General features: G+C 51.5%; 10 protein-coding genes across 10 annotated transcripts; 4 read left to right on the forward strand and 6 right to left on the reverse strand.

Moving 5' to 3' along the window:
- Window positions 1-392: 392 nt before the first annotated feature.
- Window positions 393-1,333, reverse strand: JCM6883_001273 (SNUT3/LISCH7 family protein; the record flags this gene model as incomplete). Its single annotated transcript, XM_076634137.1, has 3 exons — window positions 393-414; window positions 484-575; window positions 647-1,333. The coding sequence occupies 3 exons, from the start codon at window positions 1,331-1,333 to the stop codon at window positions 393-395; spliced, it is 801 nt and encodes a 266-aa protein (XP_076485889.1).
- Window positions 1,334-1,584: 251 nt separating this feature from the next.
- JCM6883_001274 (aldehyde dehydrogenase family protein) lies at window positions 1,585-4,027 on the forward strand (the record flags this gene model as incomplete). Its single annotated transcript, XM_076634138.1, has 13 exons — window positions 1,585-1,662; window positions 1,726-2,027; window positions 2,118-2,243; window positions 2,351-2,392; window positions 2,483-2,720; window positions 2,797-2,940; window positions 3,018-3,080; window positions 3,146-3,178; window positions 3,241-3,408; window positions 3,490-3,592; window positions 3,653-3,721; window positions 3,807-3,933; window positions 4,012-4,027. The coding sequence occupies 13 exons, from the start codon at window positions 1,585-1,587 to the stop codon at window positions 4,025-4,027; spliced, it is 1,509 nt and encodes a 502-aa protein (XP_076485890.1).
- Window positions 4,028-4,283: 256 nt separating this feature from the next.
- NIP1 (translation initiation factor eIF3 core subunit c) lies at window positions 4,284-7,764 on the reverse strand (the record flags this gene model as incomplete). Its single annotated transcript, XM_076634139.1, has 7 exons — window positions 4,284-4,779; window positions 4,848-5,656; window positions 5,717-6,235; window positions 6,295-6,501; window positions 6,574-6,797; window positions 6,871-7,338; window positions 7,752-7,764. 7 exons carry the CDS (start codon window positions 7,762-7,764, stop codon window positions 4,284-4,286), a joined length of 2,736 nt encoding a protein of 911 aa, XP_076485891.1.
- Window positions 7,765-7,806: 42 nt separating this feature from the next.
- Window positions 7,807-8,805, forward strand: ATP5 (F1F0 ATP synthase subunit 5; the record flags this gene model as incomplete). The annotated part of the gene is made up of 5 exons (XM_076634140.1): window positions 7,807-7,869; window positions 7,955-7,976; window positions 8,119-8,170; window positions 8,239-8,726; window positions 8,795-8,805. The coding sequence occupies 5 exons, from the start codon at window positions 7,807-7,809 to the stop codon at window positions 8,803-8,805; spliced, it is 636 nt and encodes a 211-aa protein (XP_076485892.1).
- A 562-nt stretch (window positions 8,806-9,367) lies between these two features.
- On the forward strand, window positions 9,368-11,750 carry JCM6883_001277 (uncharacterized protein; the record flags this gene model as incomplete). The annotated part of the gene is made up of 9 exons (XM_076634141.1): window positions 9,368-9,526; window positions 9,654-9,701; window positions 9,772-9,878; window positions 9,942-10,066; window positions 10,159-10,476; window positions 10,549-10,785; window positions 10,843-11,004; window positions 11,073-11,265; window positions 11,402-11,750. The coding sequence occupies 9 exons, from the start codon at window positions 9,368-9,370 to the stop codon at window positions 11,748-11,750; spliced, it is 1,698 nt and encodes a 565-aa protein (XP_076485893.1).
- A 1,141-nt stretch (window positions 11,751-12,891) lies between these two features.
- Window positions 12,892-13,146, reverse strand: JCM6883_001278 (uncharacterized protein; the record flags this gene model as incomplete). Its single annotated transcript, XM_076634142.1, has 1 exon — window positions 12,892-13,146. The coding sequence occupies one exon, from the start codon at window positions 13,144-13,146 to the stop codon at window positions 12,892-12,894; it is 255 nt and encodes an 84-aa protein (XP_076485894.1).
- Window positions 13,147-13,437: 291 nt separating this feature from the next.
- On the reverse strand, window positions 13,438-15,968 carry JCM6883_001279 (uncharacterized protein; the record flags this gene model as incomplete). The annotated part of the gene is made up of 5 exons (XM_076634143.1): window positions 13,438-14,913; window positions 14,977-15,118; window positions 15,194-15,289; window positions 15,361-15,671; window positions 15,735-15,968. The coding sequence occupies 5 exons, from the start codon at window positions 15,966-15,968 to the stop codon at window positions 13,438-13,440; spliced, it is 2,259 nt and encodes a 752-aa protein (XP_076485895.1).
- A 222-nt stretch (window positions 15,969-16,190) lies between these two features.
- On the reverse strand, window positions 16,191-17,586 carry JCM6883_001280 (alkene reductase; the record flags this gene model as incomplete). Its single annotated transcript, XM_076634144.1, has 5 exons — window positions 16,191-16,445; window positions 16,502-16,921; window positions 16,987-17,150; window positions 17,236-17,325; window positions 17,400-17,586. The coding sequence occupies 5 exons, from the start codon at window positions 17,584-17,586 to the stop codon at window positions 16,191-16,193; spliced, it is 1,116 nt and encodes a 371-aa protein (XP_076485896.1).
- Window positions 17,587-17,978: 392 nt separating this feature from the next.
- On the reverse strand, window positions 17,979-19,286 carry JCM6883_001281 (alkene reductase; the record flags this gene model as incomplete). The annotated part of the gene is made up of 4 exons (XM_076634145.1): window positions 17,979-18,233; window positions 18,299-18,718; window positions 18,785-18,948; window positions 19,010-19,286. 4 exons carry the CDS (start codon window positions 19,284-19,286, stop codon window positions 17,979-17,981), a joined length of 1,116 nt encoding a protein of 371 aa, XP_076485897.1.
- Window positions 19,287-19,659: 373 nt separating this feature from the next.
- On the forward strand, window positions 19,660-20,308 carry JCM6883_001282 (uncharacterized protein; the record flags this gene model as incomplete). The annotated part of the gene is made up of 3 exons (XM_076634146.1): window positions 19,660-19,813; window positions 19,874-20,135; window positions 20,209-20,308. 3 exons carry the CDS (start codon window positions 19,660-19,662, stop codon window positions 20,306-20,308), a joined length of 516 nt encoding a protein of 171 aa, XP_076485898.1.
- Between the last annotated feature and the right edge of the window lie 1,488 nt (window positions 20,309-21,796).

Here is a 21,796-nt window from a genome sequence, read left to right on the forward strand (position 1 = left end):
TCGGAGAGAGGATAAAACGCACAAAGTCGCGGACGAACGCAACACGAGCTCGCTTCTCCGATATCAAGTACATTTTCTTCGGCGAGCTCTACGCTACACGTCAGGTCTACTCGTGAGCCGGAGAGACCGCGCTTGTTGTTCTTCGCATTGAAAGCTCGGGAGCTGAGTTTTCATTTTTTGGTTTTCAATGTCTCGCTTTCAACCCATCCATCACGTCCCTGGGTCGCCCCGGAGAAGCTCGGTACGCTCAGGATCATCAAATTGCATGTACAGCTGGGACCCCGGGTGGTCTCGACTCGGCCCGTTGAAGACGTAGCGATGCATGGGCAGAAAACGATGATATTCGAATTTCGATTACAAAGCTTTCTCTGCTCCAATTGATTCGCCCCTCGTTACTTGATCTTGTCCAACGGTCTATAGCGCACATTCATATTATCAGTACATTGATCGACAGTACCAGCAGAGACGAAAGAAGAAACTGACCGATTGAATCCTCCTTTCCTGTTCATGTACTGCCTATGCGCCCTTTCTCTCTTGACTTGAGCTCCCGACAACTCTCCTTCATGTGCTTTACCCTGCCACGTTCCCCAAACTCATCAGCCCCATTCTCATGCTCCAACGATGAAAACTGAACGGGAGAACTCACTTGAGTAGTTCCGAAACCACCGAATCCCATTAAAGCAGCAATATCTTGTTCCTCTACATCTGCCGCATCATCCGCCGTGACCAGACTCTTGCTACGTTCTCTGTCTCTACCGTCGTCTCGTCGAGGCGGAGGAGGGGAAGAATGGTCTCGCTCTCCTCTTTCTCTTTCTCGATCACGACGAGGAGGCGGAGGGGAACGGGAATCGTGGCGTCTTCGAGGCGGAGGGGATCGGGAACGAGATGGAGAACGAGTGCGACGTCGGGAGGAAGAGGGAGAAGGGGAACGTCTTCGAGAATCTATTCTCAACGGACCGGAATCAGTCCTCCTGAGTTCTCGTACTGTCAGGAACTGAATGATAGACGAACCTCTCTCTCTCGTTCTATCTCTCGTCGAGTAATCATCCCTTTTTGAACCCGAAGCACCTGCAGGAGATCTACTCCGTCTCCTCTCGTACCCTCCTCCTCCTCCTCCTCTGCGATCATACCCTCCACCGCCTCTGTATCCACCTCGATCATCCTCGTATCCTCTAGGGTTGCGAGGGGGAGGTAAACCAGTCGAGTCTCCATCTAGATCATCGTAATTCAACTGTTGTCGACCTCCTCGGGGTCCTCCGCGGTAGTCTCGTGAGGGTCCTGAACGGTCGTAAGAGCGGTCAGAGTAGTTGTTTCGGTCTTGTCGGTAACTCATTCTGGTTCGTCGAAATTGTCTGAGTCTGGAGTCGATTTCGTTGAAGTCCTCTCTCCTCTCTCGCTCTCATTCTCGTAGACTTCCCCTGAACCTTTCTTGCTGTCGTTTCTGAGGTTCTATAGATCCAAGCGCTGGTAACCGCCCCCGGTGGCCCGCTGTCGATTTCCACTCGTCGAAGCGCCCTCTCGATCTTCCCGCGAATGTTCTCTCCCCTTCGTTCTCTTCCTCGAATTCAGCGACTATACTCAACGATGCCCGTAACTCAATCAATCCAAATCGGTTCGAAATCCTTAAAAGTCCCAACTGGACTCTTCATCAATAACGAATGGGTTCGTTCTCTCTTATCTCCTTCTCTTCTCTCCTTCTCTCACTGACGTCCCGATGTTGCTCAGGTTGAAGCACAAGACAAGTCAACCTTCGAAGTCCTAAACCCTGCTACCGGAGAGCCCTTAACGACCGTATCTCACGCGAAATCCCTCGACGTAGATCTCGCCGTCCGTTCCGCCCGAGCTGCATTCAAGACGACCTGGGGGAAGAACGTCTCACCGCAGGAAAGGTCGAGGTTGTTATTGAAATTCGCGGATTTGATGGAGAGGGATCAAGAAACTTTGGCGGAATTGGAATCAGTCGATGGGGGGAAGGGAGTTAGGATCGCGAGGGATGTGGATATTACGGATTCGATTGCTTGTTTACGGTCAGTCTCTCTCTCTCTCTCCCAGCTCATTCCCTTCGAGCGAGGAGGAAGAGGAAATTGACGAGAGTTTTTGAATGAGGGGTTTGATAGGTATTACGCTGGATGGGCGGGAAAAGTAGCTGGTGAAACGATCGATGTTTCGCCAAAGACTAAGATGGTGTATACTACGTTGGATCCGATCGGGGTTTGTGGTCAAGTCATTCCTTGGAATTATCCGTAAGTTTTTTTTTTCAAGTTTTCACTTCTCTATTTTCACCCTTTGGCTGCGTCTCTTCGACGATTTCTTGTGAGCGGTTGCTGATGCGAGCTCTCTGACTCGACAGGATTATGATGTGGGCCTGGAAAGTTGGACCAGCACTCGCCGCGTTCGTTCTCTCCTCTCTTCTCCCTCTTCCCTTTCCCATCCTCTCCCTCCCCCTTCCAAGCCCCTCACTGACCCCCTGTTCTTTCTCCAGTGGTTGTACGATCGTGATGAAGCCCTCTGAACTAACGCCCCTAACCGCTCTCTACCTCTGCAACCTCGCCCTCGAAGCCGGTTTCCCCGCAGGAGTTCTCAACGTCCTCCCCGGCCTCGGTCCAACAGCAGGAGCGGCGATCGCGAGTCATATGGATGTTGATAAAGTTGCGTTTACCGGGTCGGTCGCGACGGGGAGGAGAATCATGAGTGCTGCTGCGGAGTCGAACCTCAAAAAGGTGAGCTTTCACCTGTCTTTACTGTCGAGCTCTCTTGATGAAGGGACCCATGAGTTGCCTCGGTGAATGTCCACAGGTCACGCTCGAATTGGGAGGTAAATCTCCTTCGTTAGTATTCCCTTCAGCGGATCTCGAACAGGCAGCGGCGTGGACGGCGTTGGGAATCTTTTTCAATTCGGGTCAGGATTGTACCGCCGGTTCGAGGATCTTGGTACACGAGGTGCGTCACATCATTACTTACAAGCTCGCGATTGAAAGTTGTGCTGAAAAGGCTTGGGACGATGTTGAATGACACAGAGCATCCACGACGACTTTGTGAAATTGTTGGTGGAAAAAGCTGAAGCTTGCGCGATTGGAGACGTAAGCCAAGTCCGCATTTTCGTCTTCCGACCATCGCCGAAACTGACTATTCTCGTCGTCATTAGCCTCTCGACGAGAAAACCTCTTTCGGACCTCTCGTTCGTCCCTTTCCTTCTCTCCCCATTATCCCTCTCCCGCTGACCATTTCAAATCATCATAGATCTCTTCTGCTCAAAGTGATAAAGTACTAGCCTATATCGAATCAGGAGTTCAAGAAGGAGCGACTCTCGCAACTGGAGGCAAGAAATGGACTGAATCGAATGGGTTCTATGTTCTTCCGACCGTCCTCGCGAATTGTAAACACGAGTTCAAGTGTGTACAAGAGGAGGTGAGTCATCCCCTTCTCTGGTTAAGCTCCATTGGAGAGTCGCTGACGAAAAAGCGTTCTCTTTTTCTTGCACGCGAATAGATTTTCGGACCTGTCTTGTCGGTGATCAAGTTTTCCACGGAGGAAGAAGCGCTCGAAATGGCAAACGATTCGATCTACGGTCTTGCCGCTGCCGTTTTCACCAGTGAGTCTCTTTCTCTTTTCTCGCAGATCTTTTTCAGAGCTGACCCGGTTTTGCGAATAGATGACGCTAAACAATCCATGCGAGTAACTCAAGAATTGAGTGCCGGTACTGTATGGGCTAACCAATACGGTTCGTCTCTCCCTCTCCCCCCTCCCCTCCCTCTTCTTGAGTCTTTTCGTTCCCTTGCTGACGAGACGTTCGCGGTTGTGAACAGGTATCCTTCATTCCTCTGTCCCCTTCGGAGGGTTCCGACAATCCGGACTAGGTCGAGAATTGGGAAGAGCAGGGATTTACGAGTATTGTAACGTCAAGAGTGTGCATCACAACATTTCGGAGGAAATGTGAGTTTCTCTCTTCTCTCTTCTCTTCTCTCTTTTTCTCTCGGGCGACAGGACTGATCGAAGCGTGTGCGGAAACAGGTCTTGGCCTTTGTAGATGCATGCGAGATAGTTTGTGTTGGAATAGCTTGTTAGAGCAATTGAAGACTAGGACTCTCGAAGCTCCGAGAGAAAGAACGCTTCCTGACTGAGAGACTGAAGGAGAGACTGAAGGAGAGACTGAAGGAGAGACTGAAGGAGAGAGAATATGCAATTTTACAGAACTACTTCGCAAATACGGTAGTCGTGGTGGAAGTTGAAGAATCAAACGAAAAAGGGAGAGAGAAAAGGGAACACAAATCGAAAGTCTGAATCTATACTTTTACCGTTCTTCCCAACGAACCCGAATTGAACTGTCTCACTGCACCACCTCTTCCTCTCGACGAAGAACCACCTCGACCTCCTCCTCCACCACCTCTTCGTTCCCTCCCTCCTTGTTGACCACCTTCCTTCGAATCGGTCGTTCCTCCTCCTCCCCTAACTCCATCAGCACGTTGTTCACTGTTCTGTAACTTCGAATCGAGGTAACGTTCCGAACCATCGGCCATTTGAGATGCCTTGTCGACTAGTTGAAGAGCGAGTCGTTGCAAGTGGGAGAGTTCAGTCGTCGCTTGGTTCAAAACGACGACTCCCGTTACTTGATCGAGAGAGGCACCGGCGAGTTCTTCAGTCCAGATCAGTTTCGAGACGACGGAAGTGACGGTAGAGAGGGAGAGGGAGAAGGTCGAGGCGAGGTGAGAGAGGGAAAGGGTCGAGTAATGAGGGGCATAGGTGAAGAGGTATGTTCGAAGTCCTTCTTCTTGGATTTTCCTACGTGAGAGCAAAGGATATGTCAGTGAATCGATACTACGAGGTCACTAACATAGACTTGTGCTCACTTTGCGAGCATTTCCTTTACCGCTTTCTCATTCGGCATCAATCCCCAAACTTTGATCGAATGGATCAAATCGACGCATTTCTGCCAATCTCCCGATTGTAACGCCTTGGTCGCTTGCATGACGTGATCCCTCTTGTTCTCTGGAGGTCCCGTAAAGACTTGACGGTTCGCGTAATCGAGCATTCGACGGAAAGTTCGAGAGACGACCTTCTTCTTGAGGAGTTCGGCGTCGTTGTTGCATTGAGCCATGAGGGGAACTTCGAGTAACATGGAAGAGACGAGGTAAGCGACTTCGAGGAGTTCGAGGTTGATGTGCATGTGGAAAGGTAGTTGTCGTTGACGTTCGGCTCGTTCTTGTTCCGGAGTTAAAACCGAGTATCGTTGAGCTTGAACTCCCTGGGCGAGTAACTCCTTGACGCGTTGAGTCGCAAAGATTTCTTGTAGAGTCGATTGAGCTTCCCGAATGAGACCGAGTCGGAACGCGCAAAGTCCAACTTGAACGACGGTTCGGTTGTAGAGGATTTGAGTGCTGACGTCGGCGTTTCCGACCGTGTCTTGCAAGTGAGACATGAGGAGCATGTCGCGAGCCGTGTAGTAGTCGTCGTGGAGGGCGTAGTGGTAAATGTGGGAAAGCATCGCGCGAGTTCGGAGGAGAGAGTTGCTCGTCTTGTAGAGGTGGATACAGAGGGCGCGAACGAGGGCGATGGCGGAGAATTCTCCGGAAGAAGTGCTGGCTTGAGATTGCCAGATAGTCGACTCGTTGGCGATCGCGGAAAGGGAAGTTTCGAGAGCTTTCGCGACGACGTCGGGCTACACAAAAGCGACAGATTTAGCACACGAGAGAGCGTGGAAGTAGTGCAGAGTACTCACCTTGCAGTAGATGTGCTCTAAACGACGCATGACAACTCGATCGAGGTGTTCGATTTGTTCCCTCTCCTTAACCTTTTCGAACAAGACCTGAGCCTTGACGATCGTCTGATAAATGATCTTCTCATCCTTGAGACGGTCGATGTATTCTCCCGCGTGAGGGTCGAGGTTTTGAAGCGATTTCGCGAATTCATCGTCGAGTCGGTCAACGAGAGCGATGATCGATCCACGAACGATAACGACGGGTTCTTCAGCGGAAGGAGATCGCTCAACTTGATCGTCGTAATCGGGAGCGGTCTCTCGGACAGAGAAGGAAGGTTCGGAGAGGAGGAGGTCGAGGAGAGTGTCGAGGAGTTTTTGGGCGGCGGACCACGATTCGAGAGGCATGTGAGTGTTCGTGGCGGGGTTGTAGTCGAGTTGAGCAGAGATGAGGGCGAGAATGACTCGGATCTTTTGGTAAGGGGAAGCGGCGACATTGAGGAGTCCTTCGAGAGTAGAGATTTGAACGTTTCGATCGGTGTTCTATGAGACGCCGAGGAGTGAGTCTCCCAACTCGATGCATGGGCTTGGAGGTCACTCACCTTGCGACCGCGTTGTTCCATAACTTGAGCGAGAGCTTTGTAAATTCCTTCACTCGAAACCGGAGCAGTCGTTTTGCCCTTGGCAGCACCGACCGTCTCGAAACCATCATCATCATCGTCAGCGACCGCGACAGCCTTCTTCGTGGCTTTAGGAGTGGGGGCGGCGGCGGCGGGAGCTTCAGCAGCTTTTTCGAAACCTTCGGGATCCTGAGAACGCGAAAGAACGAGGTCAGTTCACTGCGCTCAGCCTCTAAAAAGCACAGCAAGTAGTCTACTCACAGCCTTGTACTTGTTGAGCTGAGTCTCGTGTTCCCTCTGAGTCTTCTTCACCTTTTGCTTCATCGAGTTGAGGGATTTCGCGTTCGTGGCGTTCATCTTCTTTCGGTTCGCTTGAGCCGAAGCCAACATCTCGTCGAGGTTCGAGAGAACCTTGTAGAATCCAGAAGGGATACCGTCGGAAGTGTTGGCTTGACGAGAGACGAGTCGAACGAGCTTGTCGAATTCTGTTCTCGCAAAAACGAAAAATCAGACTTCTCGAGCCTCGAGAACGAAAGAGAGTAAAGGGAGCAAACTGACCATTCGAGATTGAAACCCAATCGTTAATCTTTCCAGCATTCTCAATCGTCTTGACACAAGCATCGACTTCATCAACTCGTTTACTCTTTGCCGATTTAACCACTTTGCCCTTTTCATCGTCACTCTCGTCACTCGAATCCTCTGAGGCCGCTCCTTTCAAGAATCGAGATCCCGCAGGTTTCTTGACTTCAGGTTTCGCCTTCTTGTCTTTGTCGTCGTCGTCACTGTCGTCGTCGTCGGAATCTTTGTCTGAAGCGTCGGAATCGGAATCGGAATCCGAATCAGAGTCGGAAGAATCGGAAGAGTCGGAACCGGCAGACTTCTTCAACAGGTTGCGTTTCGGCTTCGTAGCGGAGGAGGACGCGGCAGGCGCAGGGGTCGATTCGGATTCGGATCCAGAGGAAGACAATTCCTCTTCTTCGTCCGAGGAGGATTCAGAGTCACTGACACTGCGGAAGAAGGACGACACTGGCGATCGCACACGATGAAGGTCAGTACGACGCTCTGATAGATGGCTAATGGACTCAGCTGCTATAGAGTCGGATTCCTTTTGTCACGTCGAAAGTGTTTGATAATTCCATCTCTCCATGACCTTCCAGCGAGTTCGCGATACCCTCTCGAGATTTCTGATAATTCCTTTGACCATCCTGACGGCGTACTCGATACCTAGGAGCTGTGTACAGCGGGTCGTATAATTTGTGAAAGAGGTCGAGATGAATCGATTCGTTCCCAACGATGTCGAAGGCTGGCGGTCGATCTGGCGGTCTCTATGGAGAGCTGGATTGTATCGTATACTTACTCGCTAGTCTAATGGACAGTCCCGTGAGGTTGTGGAGAGCAAGAGGAGTAACGGACTTTGATTTTTCTGAGAGAGGTCGAACCTCGCCTTTCCATCTCTCCTCGATCTCGCCTCGTTTAGTAGAGTAACCCTTGATCATGTTCTCTCGTCAAGCTCTCCGATCCGTCAGGACTTACGCTACGCAAGCTCCTAAGCACGTTGTGAGTCTCTCCCTCATCGTCTCTCTCTCTCTCATTGACGCGACCTCCGATCTACCGACACTTACACCCTCTCGTGTTACTTTAGGTTGTTCCCATTCAACTCAACGGTAAGCTACAATGCGCTCTATGCCTCAATGGACACATCGGGACAAGCGGGATGTTCGGGAGTTGATCCCCGAAGAATCTCTCATTACTCCACTTCGACTTGATCAACTGACAGGGAGCTGACTGCGTTTGTGTGCTCCGTAGGTCTTGCTGGAAAGTACGCCGGTGCTCTCTACTCGGCTGCCGTCAAGAACGAGTGAGTCCTCTCAACCTCCCTCTTCAGTTGTTTCGGGTCTACTCACCCTTCTCTCTTCGTCCTTCTAGTGCTTTGAACAAGGTCGAGGCCGACCTCAAGGGCGTCAAGGCTTCCCTCGGTGACGCTTCCGTCCAAGATTTCCTCGCGAACCCTATCCTCTCCTCTTCCGACAAAGCCTCCGGTATCGAAGCCCTCCTCAAGAAATCTTCCCCCAAAGGTGCTTCGGACCTCACGAAGAACTTTTTCCAAGTCCTCGCCGACAACGGACGTTTGTACGAAACGAACAAGGTCATTACCGATTTCCTCGAAATCATGTCGGCCCACCGAGGAGAAGTTAAAGTGACCATCACTTCGGCCGCCCCTCTCGAGAAGGACTTGCAGAAACGTCTCGAGGACGCCCTCAAGGCTTCCCAGGTCGCGAAGAATGGAAAGAGTCTCGTCATTGAGAACAAGACGAACGAATCAATCCTTGGTGGAATTGTCGTCGATTTCGGTGACCGAACGCTCGATCTCTCCGTTGCGTCGAAGGTCTCGAAATTGAATGCTCAACTTCAAGGTCAGTCTGATCTCGAACTTTTCCCGGTGGGATGAAACTCATCGGGTTGTTCGTTTGGTTTTCTGCAGAGTCGGTTTAAGCGGGTCTTGACAGAAGGACGAAGTGATGGTGGGATAGAAGTCGATTACATACAAAAATGATGTTTACGCTGTAGTAGTTCGTTGCAGGGAGGGGAGACGGGAGGTTATAAATTTCAGAAACAGATAAAAGAACCAATTCATTAAGCTCACATTTCTCGCACATCGCTCTTCTTTTCGGGTTTGACGTTCCTTCTCGAGTGTGCTGGAGGGTCGGCTAGGTTTCATTCGTCGCTTGTTGTCGTCGTCGTTTCGCCCTCGTGCTCAGATCTCAATTCAACGTATCCGGCCTTTCTTCGCCTTCTCCAGCTCATTCGGCTGCTTCCTCGTCTGTGGAATACACGTCTCTGTGGTTGAGGGACATTGCGATAACGACTCTGCGAGTTTGGGCGACGAAGCGCGGCTAAAGATTCTTATCGGTTTTCCCCCTTCGTCTCCCAATTTTAGGCTAATCCGATATCAAAGTTTAAACCTCAAGCTTTCCTTCTTCCCTCTCCTCTCTCTCGTCTTTCCTTCCTCCTACCCCTCGGTCCTCGCAGAATCGTCGCCCACTGCCTCTAGCCCATGGTTCCTTCCCCTCAACTCGAGACGATCTCAACAAACGAGAAATTCGAGCAAGGTCACGAGACGGTTCAACCTCGAGGTGGGAACGATGGAGAAGTTTTAGCTGATCTCGGTTACACTCAGGGTACGTACGAGCTTTCTCCTTTCGCTTGTCAGGCTGTAGAGTGAGGAGCGTCTTCGGAACTCCATCGCTCGGGTGGGGAAGGAGATAACGGCGAACTCCGTCTCCCTACTTCGTTACTTCCTCGTCAACGGATAGCTGATGATTCGTTCTGGATGATCAAAGCTCAAGCGTGGGTTCTCGGTAATCGAGAATTTCGGGATTTCTTTCTCGGTGAGTCATTTCCCTCGCAGACTCTTCTCCTTTCGCTCCCGCTAACCCGCTCTCGACTTAAAATGGATAGATCATCTCGATCATTACTGGTATAACGACGCAATTCGCGTTTGGGCTATCGAATGGTGGACCGGGAGTCATGTCGATTGGGTGGATCATCGTTTCGTTCTTCACGATGTGAGCTGCGATTCCGCCTCTTTCCTCGTACGAGACGACTGGCTGAGTGACTCGTATGATCAGGACTGTCGCTCTGGCGATGGCAGAGATCGTTTCGGCTGTTCCGACATCAGGAGGGCCTTACCACGTAGGCTTTTCAAATCTTCAGCTTTTGTATCTCGGAGCTGATGACGTGCATTGCCTTCGCCGTGGGCAGCACTTCTCTCTCGACCTTCACACTCTCCCTTCGCGGCTTACTGTACCGGGTTCTTCAATCTTCTCGGACAAGCCGCCGTCACAGCCGGAATCACCTTCGGAAACTCGATCCTGATTTCAACTCTCGGATCCGTCCACGGTTTCTCAGTGACCTCCGCACGACAAGTCGGGATCTCAGCTGGTCTACTCGTATTCGGTGGAATCGTCAACACGTTCGGGATCAGGTTTCTCGCCCTTTTGAACCGAATTTCAATCGCTTTACATTCGGTCGGAGTGTTCGCGATCGTCGTGGCGTTACTGGTCAAGGCTCCGACGCATAGGACGGCGAAGGAAGTGTTTGCGACGTTTAATGATGAGAGTGGGTGGAGTGAAAGAGCTTCGCCAGCTTATGTCGCTTTGACAGGTTCGTCCTTTCTCCTCCTACTTTCTATGCTCTGAGATGACTGATCGGTACTTCCTTTGTCGCCAACCGTAGGTATACTCGTCGCTCAATACGTTCTCACCGGTTTCGATGCCAGTGCGCATCTCTCGGAAGAGACTGAGCACGCCGCGAAGAATGCGCCTATCGGAGTACTCATCTCAGTCCTAGCGTCCGCGATCTTTGGGTTCTTCGTCATGGTATCCTTCCTCTTCTGTATCCAACCTTCCGACTCGGAGTCGACCGTCGGTCAACCCGTTCTTCAAATTTTCATCGATGCTTTCGGAGTGAAAGGTCAGTTTCTCTCTATTCCTGAGGGGATGAGGGAGCTGACATGAGCGTGAGTAACAGGAGCAACGGCGGCGTTCTCAATCGTGATCGTTTGTGTCGTTTTGTGCGGAACGTTCTCAATTACGTCGAATTCGAGAATGTACTTTGCTTGTGCCCGTGACTCGCTCATCCCGAAAGCCTTCTCCGTCGTCAATGAACGATTCGCGTCGCCCGTACGAGCTGGTGCGTTGTGACTTTCGCTTCTCGGAACGAACTCTCGTTTTCGCTAACCGAAGTTTTCTCGTGAACAGTTTGGCTCGCCGTCGTTCTCGCTCTCATTTTGATCCTACCGGCCCTGGGATCAACCGTGGCTTTCGCAGCCGTCACGGCGATCGCAACCTCCGGTCTTTACCTATCTTACGCCCTCCCCGTCGCTTTCCGTCTCCTCGAGAACGAACGATTCCTCAGTATCCGGGGTCCTTTCTACCTCGGACGATTCAGTCGGTACGCTCGAGCTTACTCTCCTTTTGTTGGAGGAGGTTGCAATCCGCACGAGGTGATTGTGTTCTTGAACCTTTTGCCTCAGCGGTTTTGTTTTCCTCACACTCTTTACTCATCACTGACTCTATGTTTTCTGCAGGCCTATCTCATGGATCTGCGTAACATATGTTGTGTTCATCACGATAATTTTCTGTCTCCCGACCGTCACTCCCGTCGATTCCCAAACCCTCAACTATACCCCAATCGCCCTCGGAATCGTTTTCGCCTACATCCTCATCTCGTGGTTCGCGTTCGCTCGGAGAACTTTCCATGGACCTCGAGCGGATGCGCTCAAGGAAGCAGCGAGGGCGTTGGGTGGAGAAGGAGCGAACACGGTTAATCGATTGGAGAGGGAAGTGACGACGGATAGTGCGATGAAGAAGAAGGAGGGATCGGATACGAGGGTTAGAGAGGTCGATACGGTTGAAGGAGGAGGGGATTACAAGTAAGGGAAAAAATGGGATTGAGCTCGGTTGTGTCTTGGAAGTTGTAGCATAGACTCGTATTGTCATAAACTATTTAGTGCTTTGCTCTCCTGCGATTCGACCGGGCGGCGCTGACCGGACAGATGCGATTGTCGCTCGCTCTCAGTTCGGTTCGAGTCAAAAACGAGAGGAAACCTTGCAAGAGACAAGCTAAAAGAGCACGCGGGGCAAAGCACCAAATGAGGAAGGAAAAGGGTATAAGGAGAGCAGGGCGCAGAAAAGGTATAGATGAATAGCGAGAACGAGAGAAACGAAACTCAACGAGCAGCGAAACAAGATATAAGGACGGTATAAGGAGTGTGCATCGATAAGAAAGCTGAAGGAGCGTGGGGTCTTAGAGAAAGAGGGGTAGGGTTATCGTCGACAAGCGGAAACGGGGAACCTCTCAGAACGGGACGGAGTCATCGTTTCGCAACGCTCTCCGAACGAGAAGAACGCAGGTTGACGTTTGGGACCAGGTTGAAAGGGTGACGAAGTCGTGGCATGAGAAGTCGCCGACGAGACTTCGGTGGTGCGAGAGGAGCTCGACGAAGGTGGCGTGGAGGTGGAAGAATGGGCCTCGAGAGACGTCGAGGGAGGGGGAGGAGTCGATTGGTGAGGGGTGATCGGAGCGGAGGTGAGCTGAGGAATGGAGCAGTGTTGAGAGACAAGTGGTTGTGCAGCGGGGGGAGTCGAGTTCGTGGCAGGACGAGGAAGTAGTGATGGAACTTTGCGACCGGGAAAACGATGAAGAGGCGGACGGACGACGGAACCGTCAGATGCCCTAGTTCCAGTCGTCCTCTTACCACGGCGAGACTATTTGGGCATTCGCTAATCAGCGTCGCAACATTCGAAAAAGAAGGAAGAAATGAAAACGCAACGGGAGCGTCCACGCAGAATTTTTCGAGACCCTTGCGCACGCAACGAGGGCAGGGTCGAACGTGCGAACAACCAGTGTGTTGTTTCTGCGAGAGACAGAGTCAAGCGAATCAGTCTCGAGCGAACGATTGGGGATGAGACGGACATCAATCTCGCAACGACGAAACTCACCTTGCTACCAACGAGATCGCGACGAGCCGCACGCGTCAGCAACTGACTCGAATATTGATAGGCGGCGAAAATAGTCTCACCAAGGAACGCATACTTGAGTCGTCAGCTTCATTCCAAGTCGCGAGGAAATCTTCGGTTTCAGAACGATCACTTCTTCCCCTTCCTCTTCTTCCTCCTCCTCGAGCTCTTCCTCGACAACAGTCAGGACACGGTGCTGAGCTGAAGCGGAGATGTCGGTCGTGATCGAGGGTGGGGAATCGGGAGAAGTACGTGTTGGGAGAAATCGAGCGATGTCCAACGAACGAAGGGATGGGAGGCGGATCTGGGACATCGAGGACGAGGCGTTGTTCGTTCGATTTGAAGTATCGGCAAGGGCTTTTGCCTTTGTGCTGGGCTCGGAAGCAGAGAGGATCCATGAGAAAGAAAGAAAGGAAGAGAAAGAAGGAAAGAGAGAAAGGGGATCGGTTGACGCTTATCTCGTATCTGTTGAGAGGTGAACGTGATCTGTTTTCGGATAAGTGGGGCGGTTGGGAGAAAGTCGGAAAGGACAAGAGGAGCGAAAATGAGGTCTGTGCGGTTCGGCGAAACGTGACTCCGGTTCATCAGATCGGGTTGGGGATCGTCATGAATTGGCAAACCGTAACGAGAGGGAACTCGGATGACGACCCAACCTCCTCGGACTAGCTAGAGGTCGAGGTGATCTACTCCAACCTTCTCCCGTTCCTCCTCCGCCTCCTCCGAATAAAGCTGACATCGCCAATCGACTTGAGGTCCTGCCTTCTTCCATCGTAGCTTTCTCCAACTCTTTCAATACCGTCTTCGCTCCCCTGAGATACAATTCCGCTCGTTCGTCTCCCTCTCGCCCGCATTCCAAGAATTCCTCGAACGAGTTACACAACGTCGACTCGTCGAGAGCTACTTGACCAGCTTGTGCCAACGCCTTCGACCTGCCTCGCATCATCTTCGCGAGAGGTTGAGAAGCGAGATCTGCACAAGGTCGAGAGATCGAAACGATGACGGGAAGATGAAGAGTTGTCGCAGAAAAGTCGATTACGAGAGTGCATCCTCCGAGCGGACCGGGGAGAAGCGCTGGATCTGAGGAAGAATGAGGGTCGTCGGGGATTGATCCGGGAGATCCGATCGAAGGAGAGTCTTCGAACCTCGTTCTTTGTTGTCGAAGGTCGTTTGACGTGCGAGGACCTTGCAAAGTTACGGACGACTTCCATCTCCCGCTCCCTGCTCCTCCTAGTTCCTCCTGCGTTTGCTCGAGAATCGGATCGTCGAACGGTGGAGGCGGTACATCGTACTCGATACGCCAACCTTCTGGCCTGACGTGCTGAACTTCGACATCGAATCTCCTCCCGAACGTTCCTCCGTAAAACCTGATACGGACTTCACTCGCCGGTCCTTCCTCGACGGAGAAGATACTTTGATATTTCGCCAAATTCGCGTCGAATTCTTCTTCCCTCAATTTGACTCTCGATCCCTGATCACGAACGATTCGAGGGGCGAATCCATGCGAAGAAAGGAAGCGACCGATCGAGTAGATCGAAAGTGGGAGATGTACGGAGAGTTGTTGGAGCATTGAATGGGGTAGATTGTAGCCGGGAGAAGCACGAATCAGCATAGACACGGCGAGTCCTGGTCGATTTGCGGAAGTTCCATCTCTTCCGACTCCAGGATTGCGAGAGGCGTTCGTAGTTTGAAGATTCGAAGCTTGATTCTGAAAGGTGAGCGGGAAAGGGAAAGCTGAGTCGGGTTCTGAAGGGGGAGCTCCGTTTGAGCTCGTTGCGAGAGTCGAAGAGGACATAATCGCGTTTAATGGCGGAGGTGGAGGGTGCAGAGGAGCGGAAAGAGAGTTTAGATGGTTCGACGTCGGAAGGGGAGGATGAGGTGAGAGGAAATGGTTTTGAGCGTTGTGCAGTACCGAGACTGAAGACTTTGTCCTTCTATGCGATGGTCGTGTCGGAGGAAGATCAACGAGTACCGTTTCTGTCGTGTTGGTCTGAGGTGGGGGAGGTGGTTCGAAATGAGGAGCTCGAGGCAGGGAGCGAATCGCAAAACCGTTGAGATGGACGCTCGTACGAGAAGCGCTGCTCTGTGAGTATTGAAGATGAATGATCAGCACAGCAGCGAGAAAGATCATGAATGTAAAGCTCACCGGAACGAGCGCATCCTCGACGGAACAAGCGGCGACGTAAAGTACGTTCTCTTTCCCTTCTCGTTCATCCCCCGCCCTTGTAGTCACCATACAAGCGTCTCGATCTGCGACGAATGAACCTCGAATGTGCATATGTAGCAAACTGACGCGAGAAATGAGGTCGTATGAGGGTCAGCAATCGCTTGTATTCGAAACGAGAAAAACGAGATCGACTGACGTATCGCTTTCACTGAGCAGCTCAACAACCTGACTCTTACTGCTATCGAATCGAGGATCCCATACTGCTCTCGCTCCGGGCGAAGCGATCGTAGCCCTGTGTGCTTTCAAGGATTCGACTCAGACCGCTTCTTTGCGAAAACTTTCTGAAGGATGTTCCTGACGCACGCTACGTCCTCTTTCCTCCAACTACCTTCGATCCATCCTTCTCCTCTGAAGAACGGCAACATCTCGTCTGCTCTCGCTCCTCTCCTCGTGCTGCTTCCCATTCCGACCCCTCCGGGCGAGTTGATCGCACCAATTCCTCCTCTCGTACTGGTCGAAGTTTTCACTCGTTCAAGTGCGATCCCAGTCCGTAACGTCGGGTCATTCGGAGTTGGTACGAACGTATCGGCCTCGTGATCAAGTTGAAAGATCCGAATCCCATTGTTGGTAGTTTGATGAGTCCATCCGTGTGAGGCTAGGTTCGCGATGATCCCCTGCAGGCATCACAGATCGTTTCAGCGCCTACTACGAGCCACGAACGAGTAGAACGAGCTTACCTCTTCTCTTGGGGCTCCATCGTCGCTTCCCTCCCTCTCTACAGGAGTCACTGCCTGATCCGCCAGCGTCTTCAAGAGCTCGAGAGCATTCTTGATCTTTTCCGAATGTCGGTGAGGCTTCGGTCCTCTCGTTGAGAGAGATGGTTGATGAAGTTGCTTGTCGACGGCGTCTCGTTCTTGACCGGCAGTCCTGGGCGGAGGGAATTGAAATGGTTGTAGAGGTACGTTGAGCATTGACCGAGTCTAGAGAGAAGCGATGCTTGCCGGGAGATCGAAGAAAGTTGAGTGAAGAAAGGAAGTCGAAACTCTTCGCAACATTGCTTCCTTTGTTCTCTCTTCTCGCGATGATACCGGAGTGAGATGCAATGGAACAATAGTTTCAAATAAGATGCTGCTTCTAGTATTCAATGACAATAAGATGAGTTTTTCTATCTACAGATTCTAAGCTTCTTTCGTCTAGTTCTTGAGTCCAGTCGCTTTAGGGTAATCGGTGTAACCATGAGTGTTTTCGGGTCCGTAGACGTAGAAGGTAGAACGGTCGTAGTCGGCGAACGGAACTCCTTCCTTGACTCGTTGAACGAGATCGGGGTTCGAAATGAAGTAGCGGCCGAAAACGATGACAGAGTTCTTGAACTTTTCGGCTTCGGCGACGGCGTTGTCTTGCTTGAATCCTCCAGCGACGAGGAAGGGTCGGGGAGTCCAGATGTCGTACTAGAAGCAGACAGGGTTAGCTCGTAGTTCAGTAGAGGAGAATTGACTGTACTCACGAGGAAATCGAGAGTTTCCTTCTCGTCAGCGGGAACATCATCATTACCACCGATTCGAGATTCGACAGCGTGGATGTAAGCGAAATCGGGGTGACGGTCCTTGATTTGGTTGACAAAGTAGGTGAACGTCTCGTGGATATCCTCGAGTTTGTCCATCTTCATTCCTTGGAAAGTTGAGTAAGGCGACAATCGGATACCGGTTTTCTTCGCTCCGACAGCCTTGACGACAGCGTCGACAACTTGGAGAGGGAACCTTGCTCGGTTTTCGATCGATCCACCGAACTCATCCGTTCGCTTGTTCGCAGTAGTTTGGAGGAATTGGTCAAGGAGGTAACCGTTCGCTCCGTGAATCTCGACACCGTCTCCTCCGCACTCTTCGACGAACATCTTCGCGCAGCGAGCGTAGTATCCGACGAAATCCTGAAGCGAACGAGGCTGGTCAGCGAAAATGGAAATCGAGAGGAAGAGCGGAGAGCAGAACTCACAGCGATCTCTTCCTTCGTGAGAGGACGGGGCTTAGCACCTCCTTCGAAAGCGACATCAGACGACGAAACGACATCTGATCCGGTTTCCTCCTTCAAAACTTTAGGGTCGGCCGCTCGTCCCAAAGCCCATAATTGAAGGTAAATGTGAGAACCCTTTGCGTGAACTATCGAACGCGATCTCGTCAGTCTGCGTGAACTCAGACTCACTGCAAAAGGAGACCTCAGAATCCTTTAAAAGTGAAAGCTTACCAGCTTCGACTACTTTCTTCCATCCCTCAACGTGTTCTGGTGTATACAGACCGGGACCGTGCGAGTAGCTGCCTGCTTTGGCGTCGACGACTGGATTTCAAGACGAGAGAAGCGAAATCAGTCATCAAACTTCGGAGAATGCGAATTGACGAGTGCAGACTCACAAGTAGCTTCAGTGATGAGAAGAGTACCCTCGTATTCTGCTCGTTGAGCGTAGTATTCGACTGCAGGTTCTTTGGGAGAGTGAGAGGCAGAGTTTCGGAATCGGGTCAAAGGAGCGAGGGCGATTCGGTTCGAGAGCTTGATGTCTCCGACGGTGAGGGGTTCGAAAAGGACAGTGTTGGCGGCCATTATGAAACGAGTATAAAGTGTGAAAGATGAGAGAAGAGAGAAAAAGATGGCGCGAGAGAGAACCTTCAGAAAATGACCGATGATTCATCCATGATCCCTCAACTCCGAATCTCGGCCAAGGCGGATTACTCAGACAACGAAAAACGTGGCCAGAGTAGCCTCGCAAGAACAGCACGCAGCTTACGATACTGTACTGTATTGTACACTGAATCGAAGCAGAAGATGCGAACTCACCAGGCGCACGGCCCGAGCTCGAGGTTTCGTTCTCTCGAGGCTAGGGTGTCCATTCGCAAGCGGTGACGAGGATATATATGGTGTGAACCGAGTATTGTACGATATCCGACATGAAAGATATAACGACATATTCTGGGAAAGCTATCTCTATCCTTCAGTTAGTTTCTGAGTCCAGTCGCCTTGGGGTAGTCGGTGTAACCACGAGTCTCCTCGGGACCACGATTGTAGAACGTAGAGCGATCATAATCGGCGAAGGGTACTCCCTCCTTCATGCGTTGGACGAGATCCGGATTCGAGATGAAATAACGACCGAAAACGATGACTGAATTCTCGTACTTCACCGCGGTAGAGAGAGCATAATCTTGATCGAACCCTCCGGCGACGAGGAAAGGTCGAGGAGTCCAGATATCGTACTGCACGTCAACGAGTAAGTTTTAACTCAAAGCTTGGCGGAAAGAGAAAGGAAAGCTGAACGCACGAGGGAATCGAGCGTTTCTCTCTCGTCTGCTGGGTGAGCATCGGTCTGATAGACTCGAGATTCGACTACATGAATATAGGCGAAATCAGGGTGACGATCCTTGATCTCGTTGACGACGTAAGAGAAAGTTTCGTGGATGTCTTCGATTCGGTCCATCTTCATCCCTTGCGCCTTCGAGTAGGGCGACAATCGAATTCCAGTCCTGTTCGCTCCGAATGCCTTGACGACAGCGTCGACAACTTGAAGAGGGAACCTCGCGCGGTTTTCGATCGAACCTCCGAATTCGTCGGTGCGTTGGTTCGATGTCGTCTGTAAGAATTGATCGATGAGGTACCCATTCGCTCCATGTATCTCGACTCCATCTCCTCCACATCGCTCGACAAAGTTCCTCGCCGCGCGAGCGTAGAATTGAGCGTATTCCTGGGCAGAGAAGGAACGGTAAGTCAAGCGAACGAGCGAGAGAACAAAACAAGCACACAGACTCACAGCGATCTCCTCCTTAGTGAGAGGACGAGGGATAGGACCACCTGGAGAAGCGATATCAGACGCAGATACGACATCTGAACCCGTTTCTTTCTTGAGGAGTTCGGGATCAGCGACCCGTCCCAAAGCCCACAACTGAAGATAGATGTAGGATCCCTTTGCGTGGACTGACAACGAGAAAGAGCGTAAGTGAGCTACTCCTGAGACGATCTCGAACGTGGAACTGACCCGCTTCGACGATTCTCCTCCATCCCGCGATTTGTTCTTCGTTGTAGATTCCAGGCGCGCACGCGTACGAGCCGGCTTTTGCATCAACGAACGTCGCCTCCGAGATCAACAACGTGCCCTTGTACTCGGCTCTTTGAGAATAGTATTCGATGGAAGGTGATTGAGGTACGTGGGATTCAGAGTTTCGGTATCGAGTTAGAGGCGCGAGAGCGAGACGATTCGAGAGGCTGAGCGCTCCAACAGTAAGAGGTTTGAACAAGATAGTGTTGGCGGCCATGATCGAGCGAAAGAGAGCCGGAGAGAGGTGACAAAGAGAAGAAAGGGAGAGAAAGCCACGAGGTGATTCAATGTGCGGAAGTTCTGCCTGGAGAGAGCTGAAAATTCTTTCGGCTTGAACGATACAAAGCTAAGTAGCGGACATCGTAAGCGTCGTGCCGGAGCAATACGCACTCGAGAGGACAGTGCCGCTTGATTACGTTCCTTTCTATCTTGTTCGACCGCCGTACCTTCTCACCGTAATTGACACACGTATTCTGTTCCAAGCAAGCAAGCCGTGTAAAGAGTCGTAGCGATTTTGGCGAGTGAGAGGTTAGCGAGAGAGAGAGAGAGACGAAATTACGAAAGCGAATCCGAACCCTTCTACGTCAACCATGTCTCGCGCCTTCTCCATGCCCACTCTATTAAGGCGAACAGCATTCCAATCAGCTCCCCGAGCCCGCGTTGCTGCCCGTCCTTCGCCAGGAGGAGTTCGATTCGGTTCTTCTTCTACCGCCGAATCATCGACTGAACACTTCCCTCAAGAAGGTAAGCAGCCCGTTCTAGCCATACCATGGACCTCTACTGACTATCCTATGGTGCTCGCAGGGTTCAACGCGCCATTCTGGAGGACTTTATCCCTAACAGCGATCGGAATCGCTCTCTACCTTCGAATCGCTCCTTCCTCCTCATCCGACTCTTCTGAAGAATCCTGGTTGACTCGATACATCGCGCACAACTTGGCACCTTCGGCCGACAAGTACAAGGAGAGGAACGAGAAGCATTTGGAACAGGCGAAACAAGCGGCAGATGACAAGTTGTTATTCCAAGAAGCAGAGAAACCTAGGGTGAAGAGGATGAGGTACCTAGGGTGAGTGTGAAAGATTCCGCGTCAATGGTCTCCCGCGTCTGTACTGATTCGTTGAGATAATTCGCATTTACAGTACTTTCGATCAAGCTTCGCCTAACGGTATCCCTGTTGGATCTCAAGCAGATCTCTCCGGTCTCGTGATCAAATCGGAGAAGCAGGATTTTGAGGCATAGGTGGGAAGAAGGAGGGAGGAGCTTGCGTTTCAGAGAAGGGGCTGGGATCGAGGTCGCATGCAGTTCTTGACGCATAGGGTGGCGGAGATGGTGGAGATAATGGAGAGTCTCGTTGGAGCTCTCAGATTACGTGTCAGACGTTCGTCGTTAGACAGAGTTTTATCTTTTTTCGTGTCACAAAATCTCGTTTGTTCTTGTTTCGCTTTTCACACTCGTCGAGTCCCACGGAAGAGACTACGGCTGAGCTCGATATAGGAATGTCGACGATAGGCGACTTGAGAGACCTCGGTTCGTACCGCGAAGCGGGTCCCGAAGTCCGAACGAAGAAAAGGCTCGAGTTCTCGCACTTTCCTCTCACTTTCTCGACATCGACAATTCTTGAGACGTCCGAGGGCTTCGCCGTCGCAATGCCGAGATTATCTGACGAGGTTCATCCAAGCCTGAGGCTTCGTTTAGTACAGCAAAGTTCGACCTCGACGGGAAGCTGCTGCGCCTATCAGGTCGATATCTTGGCGAGTCTGTCCAAGCACTAGACTAGACGATGGTCCGTCGAGCCAGTACCAGGTAAGTCGGAGAACTCTCGCTGTCGCTTCAGCAAGGGTTCACCAAGCGCTGGCATCGGCATCAAGTCACGACCATCTTGTTGATCTCGGTCGTGAAAACGGAGTCTTACAGAGAGCTCGAAAGTCGCGGATACGTCATCCGTGTCGTCAGAATGGAAGACCATCCCTCTCAAGAAGTAACGCTCCGACGAATCTCCCTGCGGCTCTTCAACGCCATTCGAGGCTTACGCCTCCGGAAAGTACGACGTTCAACCTTGAGTGTACTCTCGTCGTATGTACAGACAGACCGTGAGGTATATTGCGAACGAAGTAAGCTGCTATGAGCAAAATTGCGAACAGTTAGGCGAGACGAAAACAATGAAACCGAAACCGCATCGTCGATAGAAGGAAAGAACACCACTTTCCCACTGCTTCAGCAGCAGTCTCATGTTGTAGCCTTCATCCTCGAGAATGCTCGCGTCGAGCCGTTTGACTTTTTCCGCTCGCTGTCGTCGGGTTGAGAAATTCGGTTCTTTGCCAAATTTGCGTCTCGACATAGTGAGCCGTTTAGCGTCAGAAACGATAGCGCGTTTCTGACGCTAGAGCGTTCTCGAAGAGTCTCGAGCACGAGCAGCTGGTTAAGGAGATAAGAGGAGCGAGCTCACGATCCCCTCCATTCCTTTTTTTCTGCAAAGTTGCGCAAAGACTGCAGCGACAGCTCCGAAGAGCCAGAGAGCAGAGCAGTAAGGGTGAGTGGGTTGCTTGCTCTCGGGCTCTTCCGAGGGAAAGTAGGCGATAGCGTGCAATTTGAACAAAAAAGATCGCTCTTGTCGATCCGAGCTCAAAAGCGAAGTCCGATTCTCTCTGAAGTACTCGCGACCGAAGAAGGAGGGAAAAAGCGTGAATGCGATTGACGAGTGGAGATTAACCCTAGAGAGTACACCCT

Source organism: Sporobolomyces salmoneus (assembly GCF_050403485.1).
Source record: "Sporobolomyces salmoneus JCM6883 DNA, S_salmoneus_JCM6883_v1_ctg52, whole genome shotgun sequence".
Taxonomy (NCBI): Eukaryota; Fungi; Basidiomycota; class Microbotryomycetes; order Sporidiobolales; family Sporidiobolaceae; genus Sporobolomyces; species Sporobolomyces salmoneus.